The 27,001-nt window shown below is 42.5% G+C and overlaps 1 protein-coding gene across 3 annotated transcripts in view; it reads left to right on the forward strand.

The window, feature by feature from the left end:
• TRIM37 (tripartite motif containing 37) overlaps positions 1-27,001 on the forward strand; it is a 40,907-nt gene that overhangs the window by 10,718 nt on the left and 3,188 nt on the right. For all 3 annotated transcript variants that reach the window (XR_002102999.1, XM_019545711.1, XM_019545709.1), the window contains exons 7-22: positions 971-1,094; positions 3,280-3,347; positions 5,205-5,329; positions 7,334-7,384; positions 9,153-9,234; positions 11,194-11,270; positions 13,375-13,554; positions 15,119-15,233; positions 15,565-15,777; positions 16,229-16,368; positions 17,039-17,142; positions 19,130-19,330; positions 21,474-21,785; positions 21,980-22,111; positions 24,652-24,838; positions 25,646-25,764. Coding sequence is in view for 2 of the 3 variants with exons in the window: in XM_019545711.1 (XP_019401256.1) it covers positions 971-1,094; positions 3,280-3,347; positions 5,205-5,329; positions 7,334-7,384; positions 9,153-9,234; positions 11,194-11,270; positions 13,375-13,554; positions 15,119-15,233; positions 15,565-15,777; positions 16,229-16,368; positions 17,039-17,142; positions 19,130-19,330; positions 21,474-21,785; positions 21,980-22,111; positions 24,652-24,838; positions 25,646-25,764 (2,230 nt within the window). In the remaining variant the exon portion in view is untranslated. The remainder of the gene's footprint in view (positions 1-970; positions 1,095-3,279; positions 3,348-5,204; positions 5,330-7,333; positions 7,385-9,152; positions 9,235-11,193; positions 11,271-13,374; positions 13,555-15,118; positions 15,234-15,564; positions 15,778-16,228; positions 16,369-17,038; positions 17,143-19,129; positions 19,331-21,473; positions 21,786-21,979; positions 22,112-24,651; positions 24,839-25,645; positions 25,765-27,001) is intronic.

Genomic DNA, 27,001 nt, shown 5'->3' on the forward strand with positions numbered 1-27,001 from the left:
GGAAGACTATGTCCACTGCTACCCCTGCATCTAATGATCTGGTGATCTGATCGTAAAAGGCCACCAGGTTGGTCTGACAGGACCTGCCACTGACAAACCCATGTTGGTTGCCCCTAAGCATGCAGTCCCCTAAAGTTAGAAAAGAGGTTTGCCTGTTGTTCCTTGCCATACTTTGCTCCCTTCAGTTGGTTTCCAGTGTGTGCGGGTTGATTAGCCCTGCTTCCCACCCAAGATGACCAAGATCTGTTGGTGGTATTGGGTGTGCACATGGTTTGTGAAGTGCTTTGGGATGATTCAAGGAGGAAAAGTACCTTTGTAAATCTCAGCACTTTAAACATTATTCTTTTTCCTTTTGCTTTGGCTGCTGTTTCCAGGAAGTTATTTCTTTTCATTGTGCTCTTGTTGTGTTTTGCATAGAAGAAACTATATAAACTGTAGTTTCAAGGGGGCATTTGATGCTTACAAGACTGGTTTTGACAAATCACTCTGAGAAAAATGCTTTTTATTCTGTAGACCTTCAGTCACCACCAGGGGGCACACTTATGTACTCAATAAAAACCTAAATACTTCAGTTTTCTACTGTGAATATATTTAAATTGCTAATAGTGATTCACTATAATAAAAAATCTGGTTGTCTAGACTTAGAAAATAGGCTATGTTTTAAAAATGAGGATTTTAATCATGACCAGATCAATATGTTTTAAACCTGTCTGTAGTAGTGTTGGTACACTATTGTATGGGTTTAAATGTAATCTGTTTTTCTTGCTTCAACAAGATCGAGTTATAAATACCTCCATAGCGCACTAACAAAACAAGTCTTCCTACAGCAACTTCAGTTTCTTGTATTTTGTGGCCAATTATTTACACCTGTTCTACTCCTCAGTTGCTTTCAAAAACAGCTTATTTTTATGCCTTTCGTAGAAAAGGGCTCCTCCATTTATCCACATATTACTCCTGGACCCTCTTTCAGGAAAGAAACGTAGAGGCAGTACGCAGTGCGAAGGATGAACGAGTTCGGGAAATCAGGAATGCTGTAGAGATGATGATTGCTCGGTTAGATACTCAACTGAAGAACAAGCTTATAACACTAATGGGTAGGTATGTCTGCCCTGATATAAGTATAAGAGGTAGACTAACGTGCCAAAAAATCTTACGGCAGGGTGTGTGTATGTTTCTTTCTTCCATTGAATTGTATGCTGCTTGTGCATACAGCAGTTTCCTGGCTTTTAGTTGAAGACAGAAGGTTTCTAAATATAGTAGTGCCTCTTGTTAATTGCATGGTTACTGTGATCTAACTTGTAGTTAGACATAACTACGTTTTAATCCCATTAGAGGCTGTCGTATGGTGACTTGAAGTTTGTGTACCACCTTGTTAAGACAAATGGTTGTGCTACACTTTGAAGATGCAAAGCGTGAAGTGTTATTTCCTGATGGCAGTAATTTACTACCTTTGTGGTATCCCAACCTATCTTTTAAAGAAATTTTCAGCATGGGATTTCTCTGCTGAGTAGCACATTGTCTCTGTAAATAGACAGCATTGTCTGAGGGCGAAAGCAGGGTATTTAGAATCGGCACTCCTACACGCATTTGTTTTAGACTGTTACTGGTCTTGGGCGAATCATATAACCTTTCCCTCTGTTCTTCCTTTTATAAATAGGATGGAGGTACTTCTAAGAACAGGGACACTTGCTTACATGATGCTTGTACAGTAGTTTGAGATGTGTGGATATATGTGCAAACATCTTGTTGTGCAATCCTTGGGTTTGCTTCTGTGCATATCTTTTGAATAAACTGTCAAGTCCTTTTGGTCCCAAGGGGAAAACATCTCTGTAGTGGAAACAGTCCCTTCACAGCATCTGATGGAAGTAAGCCCTCTACTTACAAAAGCTTATGTGATACATATCTGCTTTAGTTAGTCTATAAAGATGCAAATGTCCCCTGCCTTCTGCTTGGCCTCAGACAAATATGGGTAACTACTTCATTCTCTCCGTCTAGTACTTGCTTTCACTTACCCAAAGGAATGCACAGTGAGCTAAATATTAATCACCCCAATTTGGAATATCAATTTCTTTGGATTGGTGAGACTGCTGCTTAGGGTTTTGGTCATGCAGTATACACAATGAGGCTTGTAGATCAGGAACAGGCAATTATTTCAGGCGGAGGGCCGCTTACTGAGTTTTTGGCAAGCCATTGAGGATCGCATTACAGGCAGCCAGGGGCAGATGAATATTAATTTTCTAAATTTTTTAGGGTCACCATGGGCCAGATAGAATGGCCTGGTGGACTACATCCGGCCTGCAGGCTACATTTTGCCCACTCCTGTTGTAGATTGTAAACTCCTGGGGACAGGAACTTCCCTAATGATCAACTATAATATAAATATCATGCTATGCTGGAGGTTCATCCTGGATGCTTTTGTTCAGAAGAAATAGCTTGAAATTTGCATGCCTGAAAGGGTTACTTAACGCATGAATCTTACAGTTACCATATATGTTTTGTATGTTGTGTGAAGAGAATAAGCCATGATAGCAAACATAATGCACTGTTTTTAACAGAAATCTAGACTATAATTATTACCAAATGAAGGCCTTTTTTATGTTAGTTAAGCTATTTCTAAGTTGGTATCAGGCATTACTGCACTTAAACATGCCCTTATTGAATGCTGTAATCAATCGCAGCATTTGATTCAGAGATGCACTGATTGAAGGTCAGTTATTAAACCACTTATATTGCCCTAGTTATTTGGCTTGTACAGAATAATGCTTTGCACTTAAGAGCTTTTCTCTAAGGACTTCAAAGTGCTTTACAAGTATTAATTAATATTTGATAGAGAGAAAGCAAATCCCTGTATCCGAACACATTTGAATTGGAGTCTTTTTCTATTTTGTCTTGCTACAGTCCTAATGCCTCTTGTAATGTGCAAACATTGTATTTAAACAATGTAATTCGATTGTCTTTATTTTAAAGATGTGACTTTGTAACATCAAAAATTATTTTTCAAGTTAAGTTTGATTGATCAGAATAAGTTCATTTAAGTACAAAATGCTTTTCTGCCAGAAACCTTTTGTCGTTTCTGGGACATTAGGAATGTTTCATTACTGTGTTAAACCTCAGGTGACTCATTCACTGCAGCTCTAATTAAAAAAGTGGACTTCCTTTAAAACGTCTTCTCCGTCAACCTTGATATATTTAGAAATCCTTTACCTTACTAGGTTTTAGAACAATCGCTAGAAAGGGGCTTCATTGGAAAAATCATCAGTAGATCTTTCTTTTAAACAGGTCAAAAGACATCGCTCACCCAGGAAACTGAACTTCTGGAATCCCTCCTGCAGGAAGTGGAACACCAGGTGATTAGGAAAAAAATCATTGTGGAAGTGTTAGAAGCTAGATGAGGAGACTTATCAGTTTTTCTCTTTGTTTTGAATGATGCATTTATCCATGGGCTAGGACTACATTTTTTTTTTTTTGTGTGTGTGTGATGCAGTTGGAAATATCCCACAATCCTTCCCCAAATTTTTTTTATGGCTTCCATCTTTAAGTGACAGAACATTCTTCTTCATGTAATCTCTTGCCTTGTGAATAACTAGGTAATTAGTAAGAAGTTACTAGCAATAATGTGAAAACAGCATAATTATTTGGTTTGTTCAGATTGCGACACGGCAAATACTCTAGAGTTGTCTGACTGCAGCTGTAGCAAGATGTCATTACACTGACATTTTCCACCCCTCCACTCTTACCCCTGCTCACTTCACAGTTGGAAGGCTTTCTTTCCAACCAGAAGGGTTAAAAACAACTTGAAAGTGCAGGTTACATTGTAGAGGTTGACTGCCCTCACCTTGAAAATGTTCACTTGCTCAGGGCAAGTAGGAATCTTTTCTCCCCCCCCACCTCAATCCCTCTATATAGTAAGTTGTACATGATGAAGCCTGGAAGAAGATCTTCAAGGCTTCTGGGTAGTGGTAGGGAACTTCTCCTTTACGTGAGTTAAGTCCTCTGTCTTGTATTCCTTTTGTCTATGTCTGTCTAAAGTGTAACCATTTTATCACCTGTTCTGGAAATGTGATTCTACCCTTGCATTTTATAGGCCTTTTTTTCCATCCTTAATGTCCGTAGCAGCAGCCAGTGCAGTTTGGCAAGTGCTCTTCCAGACTGTATGTGGGCATATTTTCTGTTGTCCTCTTCTTCATACCTCATTCCAAAACCATTTTCCGTATGTCATGTAATTCAGAGGACTTTGTTGTGTTTTATAAAATTCAAGTCATCAACATTGCAGTCATGCAAAAAAGTTAACGTTACTTACGTTTCCTGTAATCGGGAGTCTCAGTACTTGGTAAACAGCAGAGAAACATCTATTATCTACGAGACTTCTGTAGCTTACTAGAACTTTTTATTACATATACTGGTTTTGGCTTTCCTATTCTTTTTAAGGAATAATAGATTTTTTTTGAATTTATGTCCAAAAGGTATTTGCTGTTAGGTACATATTATTCTCTCCAGAGCAAGGTGGCAAACTTTAGCTTTCTAATTCAGGCATGTTGTTCTCATGTCTCAATTATAATGAAGACATAGACTTGAACTGGGTATTTTTGCAACAGCTTTGCCTGTTAAAAAGGATATTATCAGCTGTTCAAAGGACATAAAAGATTAGGTTCTTGCCTTGAAGTGTTTATTACTACTTGAGTCATCTAATTTTGAAAAGACACGCTTTATTACACTAAAAACATTCTGGCTTTGTGTGTTAGACTTGAGGAAGGGAAGCTAGATTTACATTCCACATCAGTCTTTTACTGTGATAATATACTGCTTGATTAGTTGGATGAAGAACTAGCATGCAAGTATATCTGATGATAAGAGAGCACAAAGTATAGAAGACCTGTCTTAATGTAGGTGGGCGTATTTCACTCTATTGTGTAATGTAATGTTAAACTAATCCTGCCAAGGCCCAGTCAGGTCTCATCTCCAGATGTTTTGCTATCACTGACAAATGTTTTGTTTTTTTTTTGGCTTGTTTTTTGCTTTTTGTAATATAATAGCCTTTCAATGAAAATTCTAACTAATTTAAGTATGTTGATTTGGGAGCAGCGTTGTAATCTCTCCCCCTTTCAACCTAAGTTATTTGTTACCTTTTGCATTGATGCTTTTTATTTAAAAATACTGTTGCCTTTAATGACACCGAAATGTGTTATCTGCATTCTTCTGCACAGCTACGATCATGCAGTAAGAGTGAATTGATATCTAAGAGCTCAGAGATCCTGATGATGTTTCAGCAGGTTCACAGGAAGCCTATGGCATCTTTTGTCACTACCCCTGTCCCTCCAGACTTTACAAGGTACAGCTTTACATTTCTTATATTTTATAGGATTTGTCAGATCTTGAAGGCTATTTTAAAGCATTTGGAGGTGGAGTTTTTTTAATTTTTTTTTTTTTTTTTTACATGAGACTAATTTCTTGCATACCTAAATGGTCTTGAGCCTTGTGGAATGCTGGGTGTGGAGAAAAATGAATAAACTTTCTCCTAACTTGGAGTATTCCCAACTGTGCTCTAAGAGCATATAGCAGTGTATAAAGCTGAGGGGACTGAACTGGTGCAATTTTACTGTGCAGGAGGGTGGCTGGATGTGGGGATGTGCAACCCTGGTACACAGCTAGGATAAGAACAAGCTGCTGTACAGCACTGTGAAGGCTGGAGGAATGGGGAGCATTGCTGGAGAGACCCCCCCCACATCCACCCATAATCTGGTAGGTCACTGAAGGTGCTTGGTCATTTGGCTCCAGCAGTGGTGGTCTGTGGGGGGGATTACTCTCCTCTTCCTGGTGTCTAGCTTGGTTTCTCAGGCTGAATCCTGAGTCTGGATTTACCTTTATATGCTAAAAATAACCAGTTGCTTCCCTTGTTCACTTCACCGTCCTCCTAGGCTGCCTTTTATGCTCCATCAGGGCTTCCCTTGTAACTGATGTTAGGCTGTAGTGTCGGCTGAGGTGGCAGAGCAGTGGGATCCAGTTGGTATAATGGAATAAGCAGTACTCGCTTGTATACCGATTGTCCTTCTTGCCCTTGCTATTGGGGACATTCAGCGTATAATTGTAAGGCTCTCATGAGATACTTGTGCAGGTCACCTTTAGTACATAGTAGAGCAAAAACGATTGGCTGGCACAACTTACTTTTGGAAAGGAGTCATCAGTGTGGGTTTATGAAGAGAGCTTTATGTATAGTAGGCTGGCTGACTGCAGGATTTCTCCAGATAATTGACGGCTTGGTGTTTTGAGGAATTTTGAATTCCTCAATTCTTGTAGGTTATATCAAGCCATTGGGCATGCTTTTAAAATAACCTAAAAAACATTACCCTACGCTGCTCTCCTAAACTAATACTTAAAATTCATCACTGAGAAACCTTTTTTAAAATAAATATTTATTTTAAAAGGGTTGGTAGGGTCTTCTGTCTTCTGAAACATGAAGTATTTAGCAAGCTTCATGTTATCATTTTTTTTTTTAATTTCAAATAAATACATGGGCTCTAGTTTTACGTTTTCTGGTTGTTAACTAATCTATCATGGTAAACTTTCTAAAGGTCACAGCTGGTGTTTTTAAGCCACTTGCTTTCTCTCCCTGTGACTTTTAAGCACGTTGAACTGTTTTTGTGTCAGTTTACATAGGGACAGGAGAAATATGTACTGTCTATGTAAAATAGATAAGGTGTGTCAGTTAGAGGGGCATCTGGGAGAGAGATAATTTTGACAGTGGAATCAGACAGATATATTGTGTGCTTTTAAAAATATTCCCCAGAATATTTTTTTTTCCCAAAGGAACTTGAATTCTTCTAAACACGTAGCTCATATAAACCCTTTCTGGTCTGAGAACAGTGACTGATTTTTCTCTAATGGGCTCTAAAAATTTACTACCAGTGTGGCAGACACCAGGTCACGTAGGTCATTGGGACCCTACAGGAAATTGCAGTGTACAGTTCTGGTTTCATTTCCAAGCTGTGTGAACTGTAAAACATTTATAACTTAAATGGAGGAAAAAAGCCTTAGAATTGTAGGTTCTAATTTCAGATGTTACATATTAGTTACATACTAGTGCCCATGCACAGAGGATATGCTTTAGTACCTTTAAAACTACAGCATGGTGGCATTGCTGGCTTATTAACCTTGATGTCCTCTCAAAGATCTTGAGTGTGGTTGTTTTTTTTTTCCAGAGTTGTTTGAGTAATTAGAATTGTCCTCCTAACTTTCAGTGATACTTGTGCATGTCAGTGATGTGATGTGAGCATTTTGTAAATTCCACCTTTACTTCTGGGCCGCTTTCTTCAACTCACCTATGTTTTCTTCCCAGTGAACTAGTACCAGCCTATGACTCAACTACTTTTGTCTTGGAAAACTTCAGGTAGGAATATGTCCTGAACAATTGTCTGTGTTGTACCAGTTAGTTTTTAAGCCACTGAATTACTCCCTGTTAGAAATCAGTAGATACCCAAGTGCAAATGAGGAACTGAATCGATGTCTTGATTTGCTTCTACAGGGGTGCATCTACACGTCGTCATATGGCACTACAGCAACATAGCATTCACGTGGGTCTACATGGGATTGGCAGCTATGTTGCCGTAGTGGTGCACTTCCTTGGTATAGCGCGCCTCTACAGTGACGTAGTGGCAAAATCTAACTGTGCGTGGGGTTCACAGCATGGCATGGGCAGTTAGTGCACTGTGCTTAAGTACTTGCAAAAGAAAGTACTAAAGCACAGCACCGTAGCAACATCGCTGTACAGCAACATGTAGAATCATCTGAGAAACAGGAAACAAACCACCTGTTAAATAGGCTGCTAAACATCTTACTCTGCTGAATGGCAACTATATAACTTTGTAGTTCCAAGCTTAAACACTAACTTTACAAGGAGTACTTGCATAGTATCTGCACAGGCACTTAGTTCTGTACAAGCCTGCATTGTTCTGGATTGACTGTAGACTTTCACGTCAACATTAAGAAATTCATTTTAGAATTATATTGATTAAATTGGCAGTAATATTTGCAGCTAAAATGTTTTGATGATAAATCACAGCTTATTTCAGTGAGGGTTGATACGAGGTTTAGGAGAGAATGGTAGCACCTTTTTTCTCTTCCTTAATCTGTTGCTGTCCTCTGGGTCTTCCCGTTGCAATACAAGCATGCTTTAGTTCAGAGGTGGCCAACCTGGGGCACGGGCAGCCTCTGTGTGTGTGTGTGTGTGTGTGTGTGTGTGTGGCACTTGGCAGACTGGGGAGGGGACCAGTAGCACAGCAGCAGATAGGGCCGGAAGCAGAGCCCCGATCCAGCGGCAGAGCATCAGAGTGGCACTCGGGGCAGATGTGGGGCAAATTTGTGGCATGCCTGCCAAAAAAGTTGCCTCCCATTGCTTTAGTCTTTTCCGTTTTAACCCTATCTTGACCTCAGTTATGTCTTCAGGTACCGCCCTCCATGTCCCTTTTCCCTTTCATTTTCAGTATATTGTTTCCACTTGGTGTTTGGAGTTTTTCCTCCAATTTGATCCTAAAATTTTTCCAGTCTCTCTCTCACCCCACCCACCAGATGCATCTCATTCAGTATTAACTTTATTGACACCGGTTGCCCCTTTAACAAGGGGCACTTATGCTTTCTGCCATGTTGCCCTTTTTATGTGTGGTCACCCTTCATGAATATCTACAGTTACCTCATTGTTCTCTTCCAAAACATTCCTTAAAACTCTCCTTGCCCATGTTGCCTAAAAAATAATAATTGACAAAGCTTAGGCTCTTGTGTACTGAGACCCAGCCAGTCATGCTAATGAATATTGTCTCCCTGTTTAGTTGTTCTCCAGTCTGCCTGTATCCTTTTGTCTGTTGACTTACCCTTGGTTTATTTGCTGTAGGGCAGGAACAGTCTTATAAAGCTTAAAGTACAGTATGGCAAAGTATTGGCTCCAGGAGATGGCCTGGAAAAACTAATGTGTCCTTTTTCATCCCTGACTGCTCAGATAGCCTCAAAATGCTGCCGGTTTTGTTTTCTACTTGTTTTTGTTTTGTTTCCTTATTGCAGCAAAAATCCTAGTCCTAATGTGCGAATAGAAAGTATGCAAGTTCCCTTCTCCAGGAAGGGTTTGCTTCCTTTGCAATTGCATATTTTTATTTCTCTCTCGACAGCACTTTGCGCCAGCGGGCTGATCCCGTTTACAGTCCACCTCTCCAAGTGTCGGGGCTTTGCTGGAGACTAAAAGTTTATCCAGTGAGTTTTACATGCACCGAAACGCTCTTTCTGTTCAACTTTTATTACTGAATTAGTATAAATTCTGCATAGTCAAGTAGCTTAAACTTTGGTTGTGGAAACACTGAAGTCCACAGGGAGAAAATAGTGTATATATAATTCAGTCTTTTCTTGTAAGCTATCTAATTCAGCAGTAGGGTTGATACCTCAGATCCCCTTCACAGATTTGTGTGCTTGAGTGGACTGAGAGCAGCAGTAGGTGGATGTTGTCTTTAAGAACCAGGGTAGTCAACAGCTATGGCACTGGGTTAGGACTTGGGTGACCCTAGTACTATTTCTGATGCTGTCACTAGCTTGCTCCGTGACTGTCTGGCAAGTCATTTTCCCTCTCTCTGCCTTGGTTTCCTGATCTGTAAAATGTGGTTAATATTTACAAGGGAAGCATTCTGCTGCAAAGCACTGGGTCAGAGTGGTGTGCAGTTACTACTGGTCTCTGTTCAAAGCTCTCTGCTGGGTTGTCAGAAATATGCAAGTGGGGACATGACTGCTATTTACAGTTCTTTTTTGTTTTTCAAGGAAATTGAGAGCTGTTCAAAGAATGTCTTGAGCCTTGCAGCTCTGCTCGGGGCTGATCCAGAGTCCACAGAAGCTAATGGAACATTCCCATTGACTTCACTGGACTTTGTGTTAGTGCTAAAAACAGAGTTTCAGCATGACAGGTGTCAGGTAACTAGTAGGTGCTGCCATCATCTCGGCCTATGATCTCTTAAACGTTTGCAGGACTGCAGCTAAACTGGCTTATTGTGTGTGCATTTATACCTGGAGGTATTTGTAGTCTAAGTACATAAGTACATCCTAATTAGCTGAAATTGTTTTTGGGAGATGGGAGAACGCAAGGGCATCGCTGTTGGAAGGGAATTTGTCCTGTGCGGTCTCTATCGCTGACATTTTCAGCAGAGACATCATGTGTATAGCATTTTTCATAATCTCATTGAGGTGCAGCCTTCTGACCACTGAGGTACTTGCATGCGTGAATGTTAAACCAAAGTAGCAAAGGTTCACATTCCTGGTTCATGTTCCTGCTGAACCTTCGCGTTTTGTCAAGGCTTTCGGGCAACTCTGGATACTATTAGAATTGCCCGTGGAGAAAAATTATTCTTCCTGTTCTAAGTGATTCGAGTACCACAGTGGCTTGCTTGGCTTGCTAGCTAATATAGGTGGACTTTAATGGAATCGCATTCTTCTGCTGGGTTTGCGCATACGCACAGTTCTGTTTTGCACTGAGCTGGAGAGGTGTAAAAGAGCCCAAAATGTCTCAAATTCAGTCAGCCACGTACATGATTCTCACAGGATGTAAAATACAACTTAGACTCATTCAACAATAGCAGTAGGTTTTTCTTTCTGTCAGTGCATAGGAGAAGGGCTTTTTGCAATGTAATGCTGTTGGGTTATAGAATCTAACTCTCCCCCGCACCAAAATGTAGCTGTGCGTTTATTTAAGAAAACTGGCTCTCTCTAAACTTTGTTGTTCATGCCAAACGTTTGGTAAAAGCTATGAAGAAAAGGTTTGACAATATATTTGTGGTTAAGGGAATTTGAAAGCTTTGCTCTTATTTTGCTGTCCTCTTAATGCATAGCTTCAGAAAAGAAACAGGACTAGAAACTGGAGCACTCAACAAATTATTCCAGTTTACATGTATTTGAATTACTGAAATGCAGTTTCCGTGATTCCGATTACAACTGTCAAATTCTGAGAGAGTTTAGCACTTGGCAAATGTGTGACTGTGGTGTCACAATTCTACCTTAACTTAAGCTACGGTAGTGGTTTTTAGCCATGGCACAGTAAAAACACATTTTGTTTGACTGCTTTGACCTGAGGCTGTAAAATATTGTGTATTTTAATTCTGAATCATGAACTTATACCCTGTCCTTGTTTGACCCATTAATAATTGTACCTCCTTTCTTTTTTTTCTTTTAAAGGATGGAAATGGAGTGGTGCGTGGTTACTATTTGTCCGTGTTTTTGGAGCTGTCTGCTGGATTGCCAGAAACTTCCAAGTAAGGAAATGGCTACTATTTAAATGTCTCTCATAATTCTTTGTGGAATTCATAGAGCCTTATAAAGCATGATCCAAACTTTGTACCTTTGCTAGAGCTTGGTCCAAGGCCCCTTGACATTAATAGAATGGTTCCCATCGACTTAACTGGACTTTTGAATCAGGTCTTTAGTGCCCTTTTATTAATAGAAAGGTGGGACACAGATATTAAGGGGGCTGCCCAAGGTGAGAATTAAGTCAGTGATAAAGCTGATAATAAACTGAGGCATCCCAGCTTCCAGCCCTGAGATTGGCTTCCTAGACCAATCTCTTTCTAAGTGAAATGTTTTTAGGATACTTTGTGCACTCTAGATTGCAAATGGAGCCAGCAAATATTCCAGGGAATGAGTTCTAGCCAGCAGTTAAATGCTAATTCCCTGGGAGCAAGCATGGCTACACTTGGAGCAAGAAAGTTTGCAGGACTCTGTCTTTCCAAGGAGACTGACTGAGGTGTGTTTGGAACTTCCTTTGCCTGTGAAAGTCTGACCTGCAAGGCTCAGAAACTACAGCTTGGCAAGTGGAGAGAATCTGGAACTAGAGCGCTGAGCCCACTCTGGAAGGGTGCGGTAATAGTGCTGTGGAAGGGGTTTCAGACTGACAGCTGAGTAGCACCATTCAGGTCAAGGGGAGGGTCTCGGTCACTGAATTTTGGGGCCTGCAAGGAAAGATTCAAGGCCTGATTGATGCAAGGACCTTCCTGAGATGGCTGGGTACTCATTCTGATAGAAAGAGCTGGAGAGGAGGTGCTGGCAGGTTTGAGTAACAGGAGCTGCAGCCTTCTAACATCTCCTCTTCTTGTCCATCGTGAGTTAAGAATAAAAATACAGTTACTGAAAAGGGAATAGGACGCTTGCCTTGCCTGATGTTAAGAACTTCTGCCAATATTTAACACTAGCGGTACCCCACTAGCTGCAGTACTCTTTGCACTGTGTGGGAGATGGCCAAAAAGGACCATTTCGTGGTTTTTGCATACACCGGTTTTTGCTGGACTAGGGCTTTATTATTTGCATGTGGCTCAGCTTCCCCTCCGCAGTGTTATGTGACATGTATGTAGCCCTGCAAAGAAATGTGCATGCAGAGGACGTGTGTCTACAAAAAGCTTATGTAAGAATTTTCTAAGTAGTGATTATGGTTTGTTAACTGAGTGCAACTACTCTCAACTATTTGCATACATTGCAAAAAGTAGAGAAAACATCCTAGAAATGTTGTTTGTGTATGTATAAAACATTTTAAATGTGTTCTTTTTCTCCTTAAAAGCTCTAAAAATAACATTTAATCCACAAGGACACAGTTGATATGAAACCATATTTAGAGCTGACATTTTAGGGGGAGAACAACTTATTTTCTGTCTTTTTCTTTTTGTGTGTATTTGATAGCATTGTCTCCAGTCAGTTAAACTGTTTCCTCTGTGCTGTTCTACACAGAACCAGGAGAGAGCAAGTCTCATGAATGACGGAAGAACATGATTGTCAAATCTTTAAAATATGAAATGGGGACTTCGTTGCAGGGATTCTCCCCTGCTCTTACCTCTTGCTTTGTTAGGTCTGAGGCTGTCCTTCTAATTTGCTGGTTCATGAAGAGGTCTGCCTTCACTTTACAATCTGTGTGCTGTCAATCACATCACACTTGTTTCATGTGGAGTAGGGCGGCAGACACTCAGCGCTCTGACTCCAGATTTTATCTGTGCTGACACACTTAGCCTTTGACACCAGCGGCCTAGAATTCCTGCCTCAAAGCACTAATAGACTGTGTTACCACTTAGTGTTGTGGTGGAGCCCTGATTGCTGTTGTTTAAGCTGTTCAGTTTATAAATACATAAATCCTCCAGCTTGTCCGAAAATGTAGTGTTACTTGCCTCTTGACTTAGCCTTAGGTCTTTACTACTTAGAAGGCGTGTGTTCCCTCAAAAATCATTCCGTGTGCTGTACACTTCCAACATGGGGAAAGTCTCTGTGAAATCACCCTTTTTAGTAGAAACTTCAGAAAAATAGTGCATTTTTTTTCTGTTTGCTTGTTATACTGAAGTCTGGCTTGCTTTCTTGTTTCATTTCAATTTGCATTTTTAGATACGAGTACCGGGTAGAGATGGTTCACCAGTCCACCAACGATCCGGCTAAAAACATCATTCGAGAGTTTGCCTCTGATTTTGAAGTTGGCGAATGCTGGGGCTACAACAGATTCTTTCGCCTAGACCTGCTTGCCAATGAAGGGTATTTAAACAGACAAAATGACACAGTAATTCTAAGGTAAGAGAGAGGTTTTGTGTTTCTTGCCATCGTTTCGTGAAAGTGCTTGTCAGCGTAGGAAATAATTAAAATAGATTAATTCAAAAAATAGTGTGACAGGTTTTGTCACAAAATAAAAGGATTTGGCTCTTATGAGCTTCTGAAGAGAGTGTGCTTCAAGGAGGTGGGGGAGATTTACATAGATTTCTTTGAGATGAAGCAGTCACTTGCAGAACTACTATTTGACACTAATAGGTCTATATCAGATATCCTTAACTAGCAAATTTCAAACACTTCAGGAAGATTCTGTATGTCCTCATTTTCAAAGCTGGGATAATGCATTTCCCTGCTTTGGGCCCCACTATGAGTGCAGGGGAAGTTGGAGCAGGGAGCAGTATTTCTAATGGATATAGAACCAACTCTTTTTGCCACATTATAATAGATAAAATGGGTATGTTGCCCTTCTGCTTCAAGTAGTTTCTTACTTGTCCCACTCGCTCCCATTAGAAACCACTTGGGATGTATCAGAAATATGAATGTGTGTGCACAGGGATGGCCATTGGACTTGCCAGCAACTGAAAGATGATGTAATGTCAAATCCTCCTTGGCTGCATCTCACTCTGGAAGAACATCATGACAATCTGTGTGGGCTACGTCGTTTAAATAACGCTTGGAAAAAAAAATAGCATTTTTCTATTTATAACTGAAACACCTTACCTCTAGGAAGACAACACCCTAAACTTTTTCACACCTCATTTCTTTGTCCGATTAAAGAAAAAGTTTTCTTAATGTCTTCTCTTTTTATTTGTTGCATTTTTAGTTCTGCAGCCATGTTTACCCCCAGGAAATACCTAATCAGTAAAAAGCCTGCATATTAATCATTCCAGTGATTTGATTAAAGAATGGTTAGAGGTTTGCTGAGCTTTTCAGGAAGTTTTGCTGAGGTGTCTTTCATTACATTTGGAACTGTCACATGAAGCTGATTTGCACTTCAGGTTCCATGCACTTTCAAAGCCTGAGGAAATCTGATTTTAAAGACAGACTCTTCTTTTGAGGGTGCATCTATGCTGCAGAGTATTGTTTTTTTTAAAATAAACCCCTGATCCAGTTTGTTTAGGGGTAATATAGACTGAGAACCATACTGTCTCCTATACCCAGGCTAACCCATCGGGAGCTAGCTGAGGTACTTCACTTCTACAAAGCGCAGTGCAATGGGGGCTGGCCCTTCTCAAGTCTGAGTGAGCATTGGCTTGTCCTCCTTGCTTTGTAAGGGCATTTTTAACACAAGTGCCTTAAATAGACTTAACTGCCATTACTGCAGGACATGTGCATGGATCCAGCTAGTATGCAAAATGCTTTATAATCCTGCCATACTCGGTAGAAGATAATTTAGCCTTTTAAATGCCTTCTGGGGTTGATCTCTTCTGATATTCCAGAAAGCTGTAATCTTACCTGGTAAAATTGTACTAGTGTTTTGTTCTGTGTTAAATTTTTATCTCCAGACTGTAAACATTGCAAGCTTTTTAGATGAGTCTTTGCAAGCACTGTAATTTTTTTTTTTTTTTTTTTAATGGCTTTTTTTAAGATTCCAAGTGCGTTCACCTACTTTCTTCCAAAAGTGTCGGGACCAGCATTGGTACATTACTCAGCTGGAAGCAGCTCAGACAAGTTACATCCAACAGATAAACAACCTTAAAGAGGTAAGCAGGGGTGGGTTTGGATGCCAGTTCTGGAGATGTTAATCTCTTGTAAGGCTCTTTGCCAGAAACAAATTCTTATCTCACAGTGATTAATGCTATGTTATAGTATATGGAGTCATTCTTTGAAGTGGAGTTAGTGACTGGCCACTAAATTGAGGTTTTATTGTCAGGTATTTGGATACCTGCTGCTACTTTTAGTGTTGATAGGGCTGGGTTCTTCTCTGTTCATGATCCTTCATACTGAACCCTTAAAATCTGTGAAATAAAGCCGCTTTTTGTAATTTGTCTAACTTACTTGTCTCTTACTGTGTGTATTTTAACATATTTTAAGAGACTTGCAATTGAGCTTTCCCGTACCCAAAAGTCACGAGGCATGTCACCTCCGGACACTCATCTTAGCCCACAAAACGATGATGGGCTGGAAGCAAGACCAAAGAAACCTGGACAAAATTCAGAAGTGCTACTTGAGAATGTCACCGCTCTGGCATCTGTGCGAGATACCAAGGATGAGGAGGAGGACAAAATCCAGCAGGAAGACTTCAATGTAGGAAACATCTTCTGCTCAACTTTTTGCCTTCTCTCTAATATACTCTCATTGTAGAACTAGAGATGTAGATGTGCACTTGTGCAATCCAAATCATAATGTACATGCTCCACAAAAGTACAACTAATGGGTATTGAGGGAAAAGGGTAGAGACTTTTAAAGGCACTGACCTTCAGCGTACGTGGTAGCAAAGAATTTTTCTGTAAGGGAGAAAGTCCAAATTATAACTCATTGGTGAACAAATCTGAAAATTCAGCTTCCTGAGGGGCGCAGCCGTGCCTCAAGGCAAACTCCTCGTGTGCTGCACTTTCAGGTCCTCCTGATTGCTGGGCAATCTTACTGTCTGTTGTTGGGGCTTTTTCTGTTTAGAACCTTTTGTGTGTAAAAGGGCGAAGGGAAACGTTGCGCTGAAGAATTACCTTATGTCAACGTTCTTGTGTTGTCGCTGCAGCACGACCTCTCGGATGGAGATCTGGAAGTTGAACTTGCTGGAGAGGATGAGGCAAATCACCTTGATGGTGGCAGTAGCTCGTCTGCCAGTTCAACAGCCACAAGCAACACTGAAGAAAATGATATCGATGAGGAAACGATGTGAGTGAATTGCAAAGTCTCCCCTGACTTTATCCTCTTGTCTCCTGGTCTGATGTTCATTCCCATTGGACTGACTTTGCATATCGTGGTGGTGGAGTGTTGCATTGCTTTCTGACAGATCAGGGACCAAGAGATGGACAGTAATTTGGAGTAGAAAGACAGGATGTCAGGCCAGAAAGGAATGCTCTGATTTTATTTTCAACTTTTGTTTTTACTCAGTTCGCTGGCCAAAGATATATTGCGTACATCTTGTGAACGGCTCTTTCCAAGGAACAAAATTCTGTTCTTGTTGATTAACACTCTTACAGTATGTAGGTATATTCTGAAGGTGTAATATTTAAGAGGGCGGTGGGTAAGATATTAAGTGCTATGTAGAACCAGGTTACTCAAGCTTCAGCCTGTCAGTAGTAGGATAGTTAAAAGGATGCTGTCAAATCCAGATGGTTAACGTGCCACAGTCTTGTAGTGTGTACGAAGAGTGGCAAAATGGGGTCCTAAAACTTCTGTGCTTTGAAGCCTGAAGTCCACACTTTTTTGAGTCAAGTAGCAAATAATGCCTTTTAATTTTTGTGATTTGGGGGTCCATAAAACCTTTCAGGAATGTTCAGGTTTTTGAAGATAGTTAACCTCATAATGTTGAATTGGAGTTTGCTGGGTTTCCCTTCTGAAGGTCTGGAGAAAATGATGTGGAATATGGTAGTAATATGGAGTTGGAAGAAGGAGATCTCATGGATGACGCTGCTGCTGCTGCTGCTGCCGCCACTGGAGCATCAGGTATAAAAAGAAATATTTGGAATTGAAGATGCAGTAGCTCATCACATTCCCTCCCCTGCTCTCTTCACTGCCACGTCAGAGGCATCACCAAGCTGCGTATTCTGCGGAGTTTGCTATTTTTGGAAATGCTGCATCACATAGTGTTTACTGGTTATTGCAGTAGAGGGCAAATGACTCATTGGTTCAGGGAAAAGTCCTGAGGAGCTTTGTTGGATGTCCTGACAAATCAGTTACAGCTGAAGTTTCTCTGTGAGCCTGCATCTTTTTTTAGACTTTTTTTTTATTCCAGTCAAAATAGACCAGCAAGCCTAGCTCTTCTACTGTGCTAATGTCACCATGCCCCTGAACGCTTGACACATTTCCTTCAGATCTTACAATGCCACTTTTCCTTAATCTTAATTATGTGAGGGGGATGGAATGTATGAATCCTTTTAAACACCAAGCAGGAATGGAGTTTGGATATACATAAACGTGCTCTGTAAGACTGCTTGCAGTGTAAAGGTGAATTTGTTTAAAATCTAAGCCTAGGTTGTCTTTCCTGCCCCCCTGGTAATTTATTTTTAAACTATTGAATCTGTTTAAGGGCATTCATTAACTAGTGCCCACAAATAGCACTGGGGGAACAAATGTGTGCAGCAGTAACAAATTTGATAATGATCCAGAACGGCAGCATTCCTTCACTCCTTGCTCTTTTCACTCTCCATATTAACTTCTGTGTTATTAGCAATAATCAATGCTATGCCACGGATAAGCTCTGCCTCTTTAAATTCTTGGGAACCAGACAGTTGTGATGAGCCTGACTAATTCATTTAAGAATGGCATTAATCAGTTAAAAACAGAGATGGGGGTGTTGACGTTGATGTTGCATAGGGTGTTTTTTGCTCACAATTTTAGTAGCTCTTGCTTTAATTCAAAGAGTTGTGGAACCAGTTCACTTTAAGGAAAATGTTTCACTTTTAAATTGCTCCTAGTGCTTTTCCACTAAATACTGATAATGCTGTTCGTAGTCACCTGCCTTGGAAAGCAGCCCTACTGGGCTGTTGAGACTAATCTCCCAGATTAGGACTGTAGACACAGTGGCTGGGTCTTGGTTCTTAGGAGATTCCTAACTGCTGGGTAATGGGAACATGTGATAGCGCAAAGTGAAGCTTAATTGAAGATCTCCCTCGACCACATAAAGGAAACCTTAATTTAAAAAAAATACGTAAATCGATAGAGCGAGTTAATGTTCTTTTACGTGATCAAGGCAAATACCATTGACTTTTTCCATTGCTCAGGCTGCTATGAAAGGCTTTCTGGCTTCTGTCAGTACAGCTATTTTTTGTCAGAGTGCTTTTAGAATCTGTCCGTATGTAAAAAACGCTTTTTACTGAAGCTCTGTTGTGTTGCCCTGAAAGCCTTCCAGGATGGCGTTGTGAAATTGGACCAACGGTTTGCAAGGGCCGATCCCTTCTGACTCCTGGTTCACCCAACTTTAAAACCTGCTGCTAGAGAGGGGCTGCAGCATTTTTGTGCGTGCAGTGCTGAGGGAGAGTCACTTGACTTCATTATAATCTGCCTGATCCCTTCTAAACTTTTCATTCTATGGGTGTTAAAGACCCTCTCTCATTTTTAATGGTCTTGATGTTCCACCAATCAGATTATCCTTTGTTCTGCAATTCTGCTGTCTGTTAGATGCTCCTGGAAATGAAGCTTATATTTCACAGATTGTTTTTAACTTATTTCAATTAAGTTATATTTATTTTTGCTTCAATCTTAGACTGACTAATGTAACCTTAGGCCCCTAGCATATTAGTAAACCTTCTGGTTTATTTTTAACTGTAGAAAAAATGTTGTTTTCTATGCAGTGATACACCTCGCTAACAGCACCCCCCTTTCCAAAATTGTAGATCCACCTGTGGGGACTTCTAGCTTCTCTGCCAAGTAAATCCTGATGTGCACTTATGTGTGCTTTCCCCACAGCTTGGACTTGTGCTTTTTCTTTCAGGTAGCAGCCATGGCTATGCCAACCCAAGCAGCAGAGCATCAAGGCGGGGAGGAAGTAGTCTTGGCTCAGCAGCCAGCAGCAGTTTGCTAGACATAGATCCCCTGATCTTAATCCACTTTTTGGATCTAAAAGACAGGAATGGTATGGAAAACCTGTGGGGGCTACAGCCACGTCCTCCTGCCTCACTTCTGCAGAACAGAGGTAAGTGGTGCATTTAAAGCAAGTTTTATGTCTTTTTCTTGAGGAAGATGTGCATCAAGTAGGTATCCATTTGTCTGCCCTGCTCATTTTGAAGTGGGGCCAGTGGAGATGGGTGAGGAAGAATGTCACTGAGTTCTTGGGAGCCGTTGATAATGCAACCTTGGTGGCGCCATGGCATTAGGTATGCCATTAGGCTGATAGGTCCTGACCTTAACTTTGTGAAGCAGAAGAAAGATGCCTCGAGGTTAATAGAAATCCGTTGCAACGACTATTGTAGAGGGTCAGTTACTCCTCGTGTGCTCTATTAGGGAACAATTAGTAAATTAACTCCACGCTCTTAAATAGATTCACCGTGGCTGACACTTGTTTGGGGCTACCCAGCCCACAGCCACCATATCTTATTGCAGATCCCTTTCAAGCCACCATTTGGTGGCTTAATAGGGCAGAAGAGAAATGCTAGTTCATCTGATGCATGGATGTGGTTTTCCTCTTGCCATAGTCATGACATTTACATTACTGAATCGAAAGATGAAAAGCAAATAGTTTTGCACTTTGCAGTTAGTTTGTAGCAAGTGCAGCTCCAACAAGAAGCAGTTTGAGGCAGAGTGAGCTGCAGATAATCCTGGGCTGTGAACCGGAGGCAGCTGCTGTCAGGACTGTGCTTTGCCAGAACTAGAAAGAGCAGCTGATGAGAGGAGGGAAGGCTTGCATTACAGGCAGTGCTGCCCAAACCCAGATTCAGACACTTCCCCCCCCCCCAAATGAGGGAATGTGCTAGTTTAGGATGCTTACCCCAGAATCAGTATCATCTATTTTGCTGATACCTCCTAAAGACCTGACTCTGGTGCCCATGGCTTATTCAGTCATCCTGTTAGAAGCAGGCTTCTGGCTTTTTTTTTTTTTTCAGGACTGGCTAGGTTTCACCTTGGTTTCCAAGTGCCATTGAAGTTGACAGCTCTGAGCCAGGTGAATTTGCAGCGAGACACTTAAAGGATTGAAAGCATTACAAATAGATTTCAAAGTAGATCTAATGCTGAGTTTGTTACGGTGTAGGCTCACCTATGCATTATCTCTTAGCTCTGATCTTGTGCAGCCAGTTCCCTAAGGGAGTTTTTCACTTCAGACTCTTTCTGAACTGTCAGTTAATTTGAAATGCATATAAAATTCATGCTGGTATCCAAGAAATGCATTTGCCATCAGACTAGTGAGCAGGTGAACTCTCACACCTGCCTAGCAGTAAGAATTGGCTCCCTTCATCATGACGGGCACACAAAGGGAAAGCGCAGCTCCCAGCACTACAGAGCTGTCTTCTTGCCCACTTCCCCCCTGAGGTTCAATGGCTGAGAGAGCTGCTGTCTCCCCAGACAGGAGGAAGCTAGTGGAGGTGAATTAAGTGAGATGAAATAAGATCATCTTGTGTTGGGCACCCATTGCCCATTTGCCTGCTGGAGGTAATACAGGAGGGTTTAAGTGTTAACACAGGAAGTCTAAAACGTGTGCGTGAGGAGGGTGGGGGGCAGTCTGCACCTCAAGAGCTGATGGTAGCAGAGGCTTTGTTAGAGAGCATATGGCAGTCCAGGGTTCACATTATCACTTGTTGCTAGTGTGAACAGGATAACACTGTTCTAGTCCCTATTGAAGTGTGGTTTTGACAGGTGCTGACATTTTTTCTTTACACTCTTCTATTTTCCTAGCAATTAAAGGTATAACATGGATATCTGCTAACCTCAGGGGGGAACTGTGTTTTGCATTAGCCCTTTCTCTTAGCAGTGTAGAGGGCCCGTGGCTCCTAGCTGTGTTAATAGGATGGGTAGGTTAATTTGGACCAACAGGTATAAAAAATCTGAAGCTAATAAAATAAAAAATACTTGCTAATGGGATGTTAAACCTGTTTCGCAGCATTTGCAACCCAAATGTTGCAGCCTTATGGCAGTGCTGCAGGACCCACATGTGAAATGGATGCATTTCCTATTACATAACCTGGCAGACTTCAGAGAACATGTGAACTGTGTGAAAATAGTAGGGCAAAACAAGTGAGGTCCCACAAATCTTTTTAACTTCCTGAGGCTATTAACTTGTCAGCCAGTCCATTCTCTGGGCACTTTTTAACCTTTGTGTCCCTTCAATCTTTCCTCTTCTAAAGCATCATCCTATTCTCTAAAAGATCGAGACCAGCGGAGGCACCAGGCCATGTGGCGCGTGCCCCCTGACCTGAAGATGCTGAAGAGACTCAAAACTCAGATGGCTGAAGTTCGAAGCAAAATGTCTGATGTGAAAAACCAGCTGTCAGAAGTAAGAAGCAGCAACACAGGCTCTTGTGATGGACAGCCTGGCTTCCTCCCTGTTGACCAGGGGGCTCTGGCTGCCTGTGGAACAGACAGCTGCAGCAAGCTACAAGAACTGGGGATGGAGCTCTTGACAAAGTCATCGGTTACAAGCTGTTACATAAGGAATGGTAAGTGTGGGGGGAGGGGAGAAGGGGCAATTATAACTGTCACTTCCCTAGACTGCAGTTGTATCCAGGAATAGATGTCTGCCGGTTAAGCTTGTGCTGAGTTTGATTACTCAGAGTAAAACTCTGTTGAGAGCTCCAGAAGCATGAAACCAGCCCACCCTTGTATTGAAAGAAATTAAATGCTTCGTTTGCAGCCACAAGTAAGAAAAGTAATTCGCCCAAACCTGCCCGGTCTGGAGCAGCAGGCAGCCTGTCTCTGCGAAGAGCCATGGACTGTGGGGACAACAATCTTCGCTCAAAAGGAGACTGTCTGACTTCCTCTGAAGGTAAACCTGGAGTCTAGAGAGGTGCCTTGTAATGTTTCCAGGAACCTCTTGTAAGAATGCTTCTAAGAAGTTTGCCCTTGCCCTTGGGAGAAGTCTGTCTGAAAATGTACACATCACCTACTTTTCTTAAATAGATCATATGTTATAGAGCCAGTACAGCACTTCGTGGACCAGGCACACCGTTGTACTAAGCTTTTGCGTGGCAAGATACAGGAGGTGATAGCACCTCCCTACTTGGCACCGGTTAGGTCCCATCTGAGTACTGTGTGCAGTTCTGGGCTCCACATTTTTAAAAAGGACATGGAAAAATTAGAGTGTGTCCAGAGGTGGGCAACAAAGATGATCTGCCTGGAGTGCAAATTGCACAAGGAGAGGCTGAAGGAGCTAGGCATGTTCAGCTTGCAGAAAAGGCACTTAAGAGGGGACATGATGGAAGTCTTCAAATACTTGAAGGGTTGCCATCAAGAGGAGGGAAAGTACCTTTTCTCTCTTGCCACAGAGGAGGATGTGGACCAGTGGCTTGAAGGTGCAGCAAAGTAAATTTAGACTGGATATTGGGAAAAACTTCTTCGCTGTGAGAGTAGTGAGGCAGTGAAGCAGACCCCTAGGGAAACTGTGGACTCCCCATCACTGGAGGTGTTCAAGAGGAGGTTGGGTGGCCACTAGTCGGGGCTGATCTACGCATAGCTGTGCTTGTTTCCTACCATGAGTATTTCCCATGCTTCAGGACTCTGTTGGCTGCTCCCTGCCCTTCCCCTCCCCAGCTTTTGTTTCCTGCTGTATGTGTCTGGGTGTGTTTAAGCTTCCCCAGTTGGCTACAGCTAAGGTTGGGGACTTCAACTGGGGTGTGGCGATTCTTCTGCTAGGAGCAAAGCTGGAGGTGCCTGGCTAGAGGGTCTTGTCCCTCTGCTCTGGGTCAGACTTATTGCCATATTTGGAGTCAGGAAGGCACTTTACCCCATGGTCAGATTGCTGTGGACTGTAGGGGGTTTTGTCTTCCTGTGTAGCGGGGATCACGGCCTTCTGCCCAGGATCTCTTGAGCGTATATTGACAACATTTTATAAAAGCAGGGCTTTGGCCACGGTGGGTCCCTCACTTAACCTGTGGCAGAGTACATGTTTGGTCTATGTTGTGTTGGGATTGAGGGTAGAGTTTAGATGAAGGTTTTATGGGTGGTTTGGATAGGGGTGATCCGGCCTCAGGCAGGCGGGTGGAGTAAGTGACCTGTGGAGGTCCCTTCCAGCCTGACTTCTCCATGACTCCGCAAGAGGAGACTGAGGATCTTGTGGCTGCTACAACCTTATCAGGGGCCAGCAGCAGGGACTCGGGGAAAGTCTGTTCCCCAGGGCCCCCCTTGGAGGCACCAGGGACAATGGCCATAAACTGAGGGAGGAGAGGTTTAGGTTGGATATTAGGAAGAACTACTTCATGGTAAGGGTGGCCAGAGCCTGGAATACGCTCCCAGAGAGGTGGTGCTCTCCCCTTCCCTGGAAATCTTCAAGAGGAGACTGGACAAGCACCTGGCTGGGTTCTTATGACACCCCCACCCCCCCGAGTGCTCCTTCCTGCCCATGGCGGGGGGTCAGACTCGATCTGTTCAGGTCCCTTCCCACTCAGTGATTCTATGACTCTGACACTGCTGTTCAGCACCGCTCATGCTTTGCGTTCCAGAGGCATCCTTGTTCTGGCAGTAACCTCTTGCCTTTTTAAAATAGTTTGAAGACCCTATTTTTGCAATCAGTCTCTCGTAATGCTATATTTTAACTTGTCCTTTATTAGCCAAGTCTCAGAAGTTTGATTCTTCCACTGCCTATAGGGCAATAGACAATTCTACTTAATGTTCTTGGGAGACTTATTCCTGCGACGGGTGTCAGTGGAAGTGGATGCTGTGGTCACTAGACAAACTCTCTGGCTTTTCAGTGCAGCATCATGGGTGGCAGTTCCAGGAAAGCTGTACTACAGAAATCTTGAAATGGAGGGTCCCAAGCAAGCATTGGGAGAGGTTACTAGCCTTGCCCTTTCCACAGTGCTAAACAGATGTGGGATCTAAGGGAGAGCTCCTGGGATGGGGGCGTGGTGGAAATCTCTACCCTGCTGATGTAGCAACCATCACAACTGCTGCCACGAAGGCTGCTGCCCAGGTGCAGAGACCTGCCTTTGCACGTTCATAGCATAGTTGCTGGATTGGAGCATCTGCTGCTTAAACAAAGCAGCGCACTGACTTCTCGGTGTTGTCCACCTAGCTAGCGAATGGCCCCAGTTTTCCTTCTACATATATCTGAGCGATGTGTCTACCCCAGGAAGTCTTGTATGGGTGGTCCTGACCTTGTGCTCTTGGAAGCAGGAACTGTAGAAGAGACCTGCCCACAGAGCTCATGAAACCATCCTAATGGCAAATACTGCTTAGACAGGGACATTAAATGCCGGTTATCTTTGCCAGCATTTGCCACCCAAATTCATAATCCAATTTGTGTCTTTCACTGACTGGATTTGGGAAATGTCTTTGTTGCACTCTAGAACTTGCTGCTGCTTTTCCCAGGTTGCATAGGAAGTGCGAAGCATAGCACTAGGCATGGCTCCCCCAGGCCCTTGGCCATTGGTGCTGCTGGTGAGGCGTTGCTGAAGCCAGAGGACAGGCATTGCGAAGGTTCAGATTGTGATGTGGGGGTTCCTGGTTTGAACGGTTTAAGTGCTGCGGAGAAGACAAGGAAAGCTATTGCCCTGGGGTAAGTTCTTCCCTTGCCAAACAAGCCACTACAATCAGGTGTGTGCAGCCAAGAGGGCAAATGACTTTGGAGCTCTTGCTCCTGCAACTGATGCCTCCAAGGCACCTGCCATGGTCCACGCATGGGCTGAAAGTCCCTCCTGTTGTTCCTTATGTAGAATGGGGTGGGATAGAGCAGCTCACTTGAATAACCACCCTGGCAGAAGGTGGTGTGGTTTGCCTGCTTTGGTTGCAGTCTCTTGCTTATTTTCCTAGTATTTCTCTCCATAAGCTCTCCCAGAGGAGTTGGTACATGGCTTCTTTCTGTGGGAGAGGGCTTTTTACCTGGAATCTACTCCCTTTTTTGTTGCTAATTTGAGAAGTCCCTAAGTACAGTTTAGTTCCCCAAGATGGGACACAGGTGCCATGAACTAAGCAGCTGAGTTTCTCTGCATACCCAGCAAGTGTCTGATGGGGTGGCCTCTTGGCTCTGTGGCTGTCTGTGATGTGAGAGGGCAGCTTGAAGAAGGCTGGCTTTAGGAGAACTGAACTTTTCCATTGTAAGTAGGGGGTAGAGACACAAACTCCAGAGGCTGGGTGGTTCAGTGGTGTACATCAGAGGAAGAATGCTGCCTTGGGAAAACCAACTTTCTACTTCTAGCCACAACTAGAGCCCTGTGAATAATCCAAGTAGCTTCAAAGTTAGAGGTTTCCATGGATGTGGGAGAGGCTCAGCTGGTGCTATCCAGCAGGTAGCCGGAGCAGCCGCCCCACGTCTGCACTGAATGCTTTAGGTGCTATAGCATGACTCTCCCACCCCCTTTTCAAGGTCAAGTTCTAAAGGATGTCGTACAGAAGGAGCACCGACAGCTGATCTGGAAAGCCACTCGGAAACTGGGGAGCTCCAGGCCGTGCTCTCTGAAGTTGCCTCGGCAGGGCCAGAAGAAGGTAAATAACCCTAGGAGCCGTGTGGCGACTCGTTAAGCCCTACCACTTCATTTCCCCAAATTGGTGTGTTTAAAAAAAGCCCTACTTGGTGGCTGAACTGTGCAGCATTTGGTAGATTCATTATAAATGCAGAGCGGGGGGCTGCTCACAGGGTGTAGGTGTCTCAGAGACATGATGCAGTCACAGTACAATAGGACTCTAGAGAAGCAGGAAGTATTTTGAGGAGCTTTCTCTTAGTTTGGGTTTCTAGTTTAGTTTCCCACCTCCAGATGTCTGTCTTCATGTCCTATAATTAGGCAGACAGTTGTAAAAAAAAAAATAACTGCATCTAAATATGGGTGTCACCTATGCTATTTTAAAATCTAGCAGGAAACCTTGAGCGTAGGGCTTCTGCTTTCTGGGGTAATCACAGTGGTGGCTGGCACCACGTCTGCTTTGGGACAGCTCTTCAGTCTAGTCTAAAGCAGACTTTCCAGCATGTGAGTCCACTATTTCCTGGGAAAGCTGGAAGGTATCTTAGCTATTGAAAACAAAGGTTCCAGTCTCTTTGTTCTTGCTGAATGCTTTTCATGCTGGAGGACTGACTTATTGATGGTCTGTGTGGAAGAGTGGCTTTTTTTCTTCATATCTTGTTGAAACTCTGCTGCCTTCCACCTCTGCACTAATTTGAATTTCAATGACTGAATTGTAGCGCAAAGCCTATATTAAGGTGCCAGCATCCATCTCTCTCTGCAGTGTGCAACATTGTGTAGGTGTTGGCATTTGCAGAAGGTCTCGCAGTGACATAAAACTGAATTTCTTCTCTTAGTCACTGCAGCATGATCGTGATGCTTCCTGCCGTTCTCCTGCTCTAGAAGGGAGCTGTAACAGAAAACATCTTTTTTAAAAGTAAAATATTTCATTGTTAAAACCCCAGGAAACGCATCTTACAATTTATTTCCTTTGAGAGGGGTAGAGTCGCAAGAACAGAGCCATATCTCAGCTGCGAGAAAGCAAATTGCTAGGGTTAGTTGCGAGTCCTGAGAACTAGATTTCTCAGTCCTTGGAACAGGCAAACCTACTCCTCCATCTGGTTTGAATCGGGGATCATCATGTTATGCTTATGTGTTTAAACAGATATAGCTCTGGAAAATATTGAGAGGCTGGTTGTAGGATTCTCATGTTAAAATATTACTTGCCTAATTTTGCTCAGACACGACACTTCTGAATTCCACAGTGAGTCAATGAAGTGTAGCTT

Source organism: Crocodylus porosus, unplaced genomic scaffold, assembly GCF_001723895.1.
Source record: "Crocodylus porosus isolate Cpor-Errol unplaced genomic scaffold, CroPor_comp1, whole genome shotgun sequence".
NCBI classification, from domain to species: Eukaryota; Metazoa; Chordata; order Crocodylia; family Crocodylidae; genus Crocodylus; species Crocodylus porosus.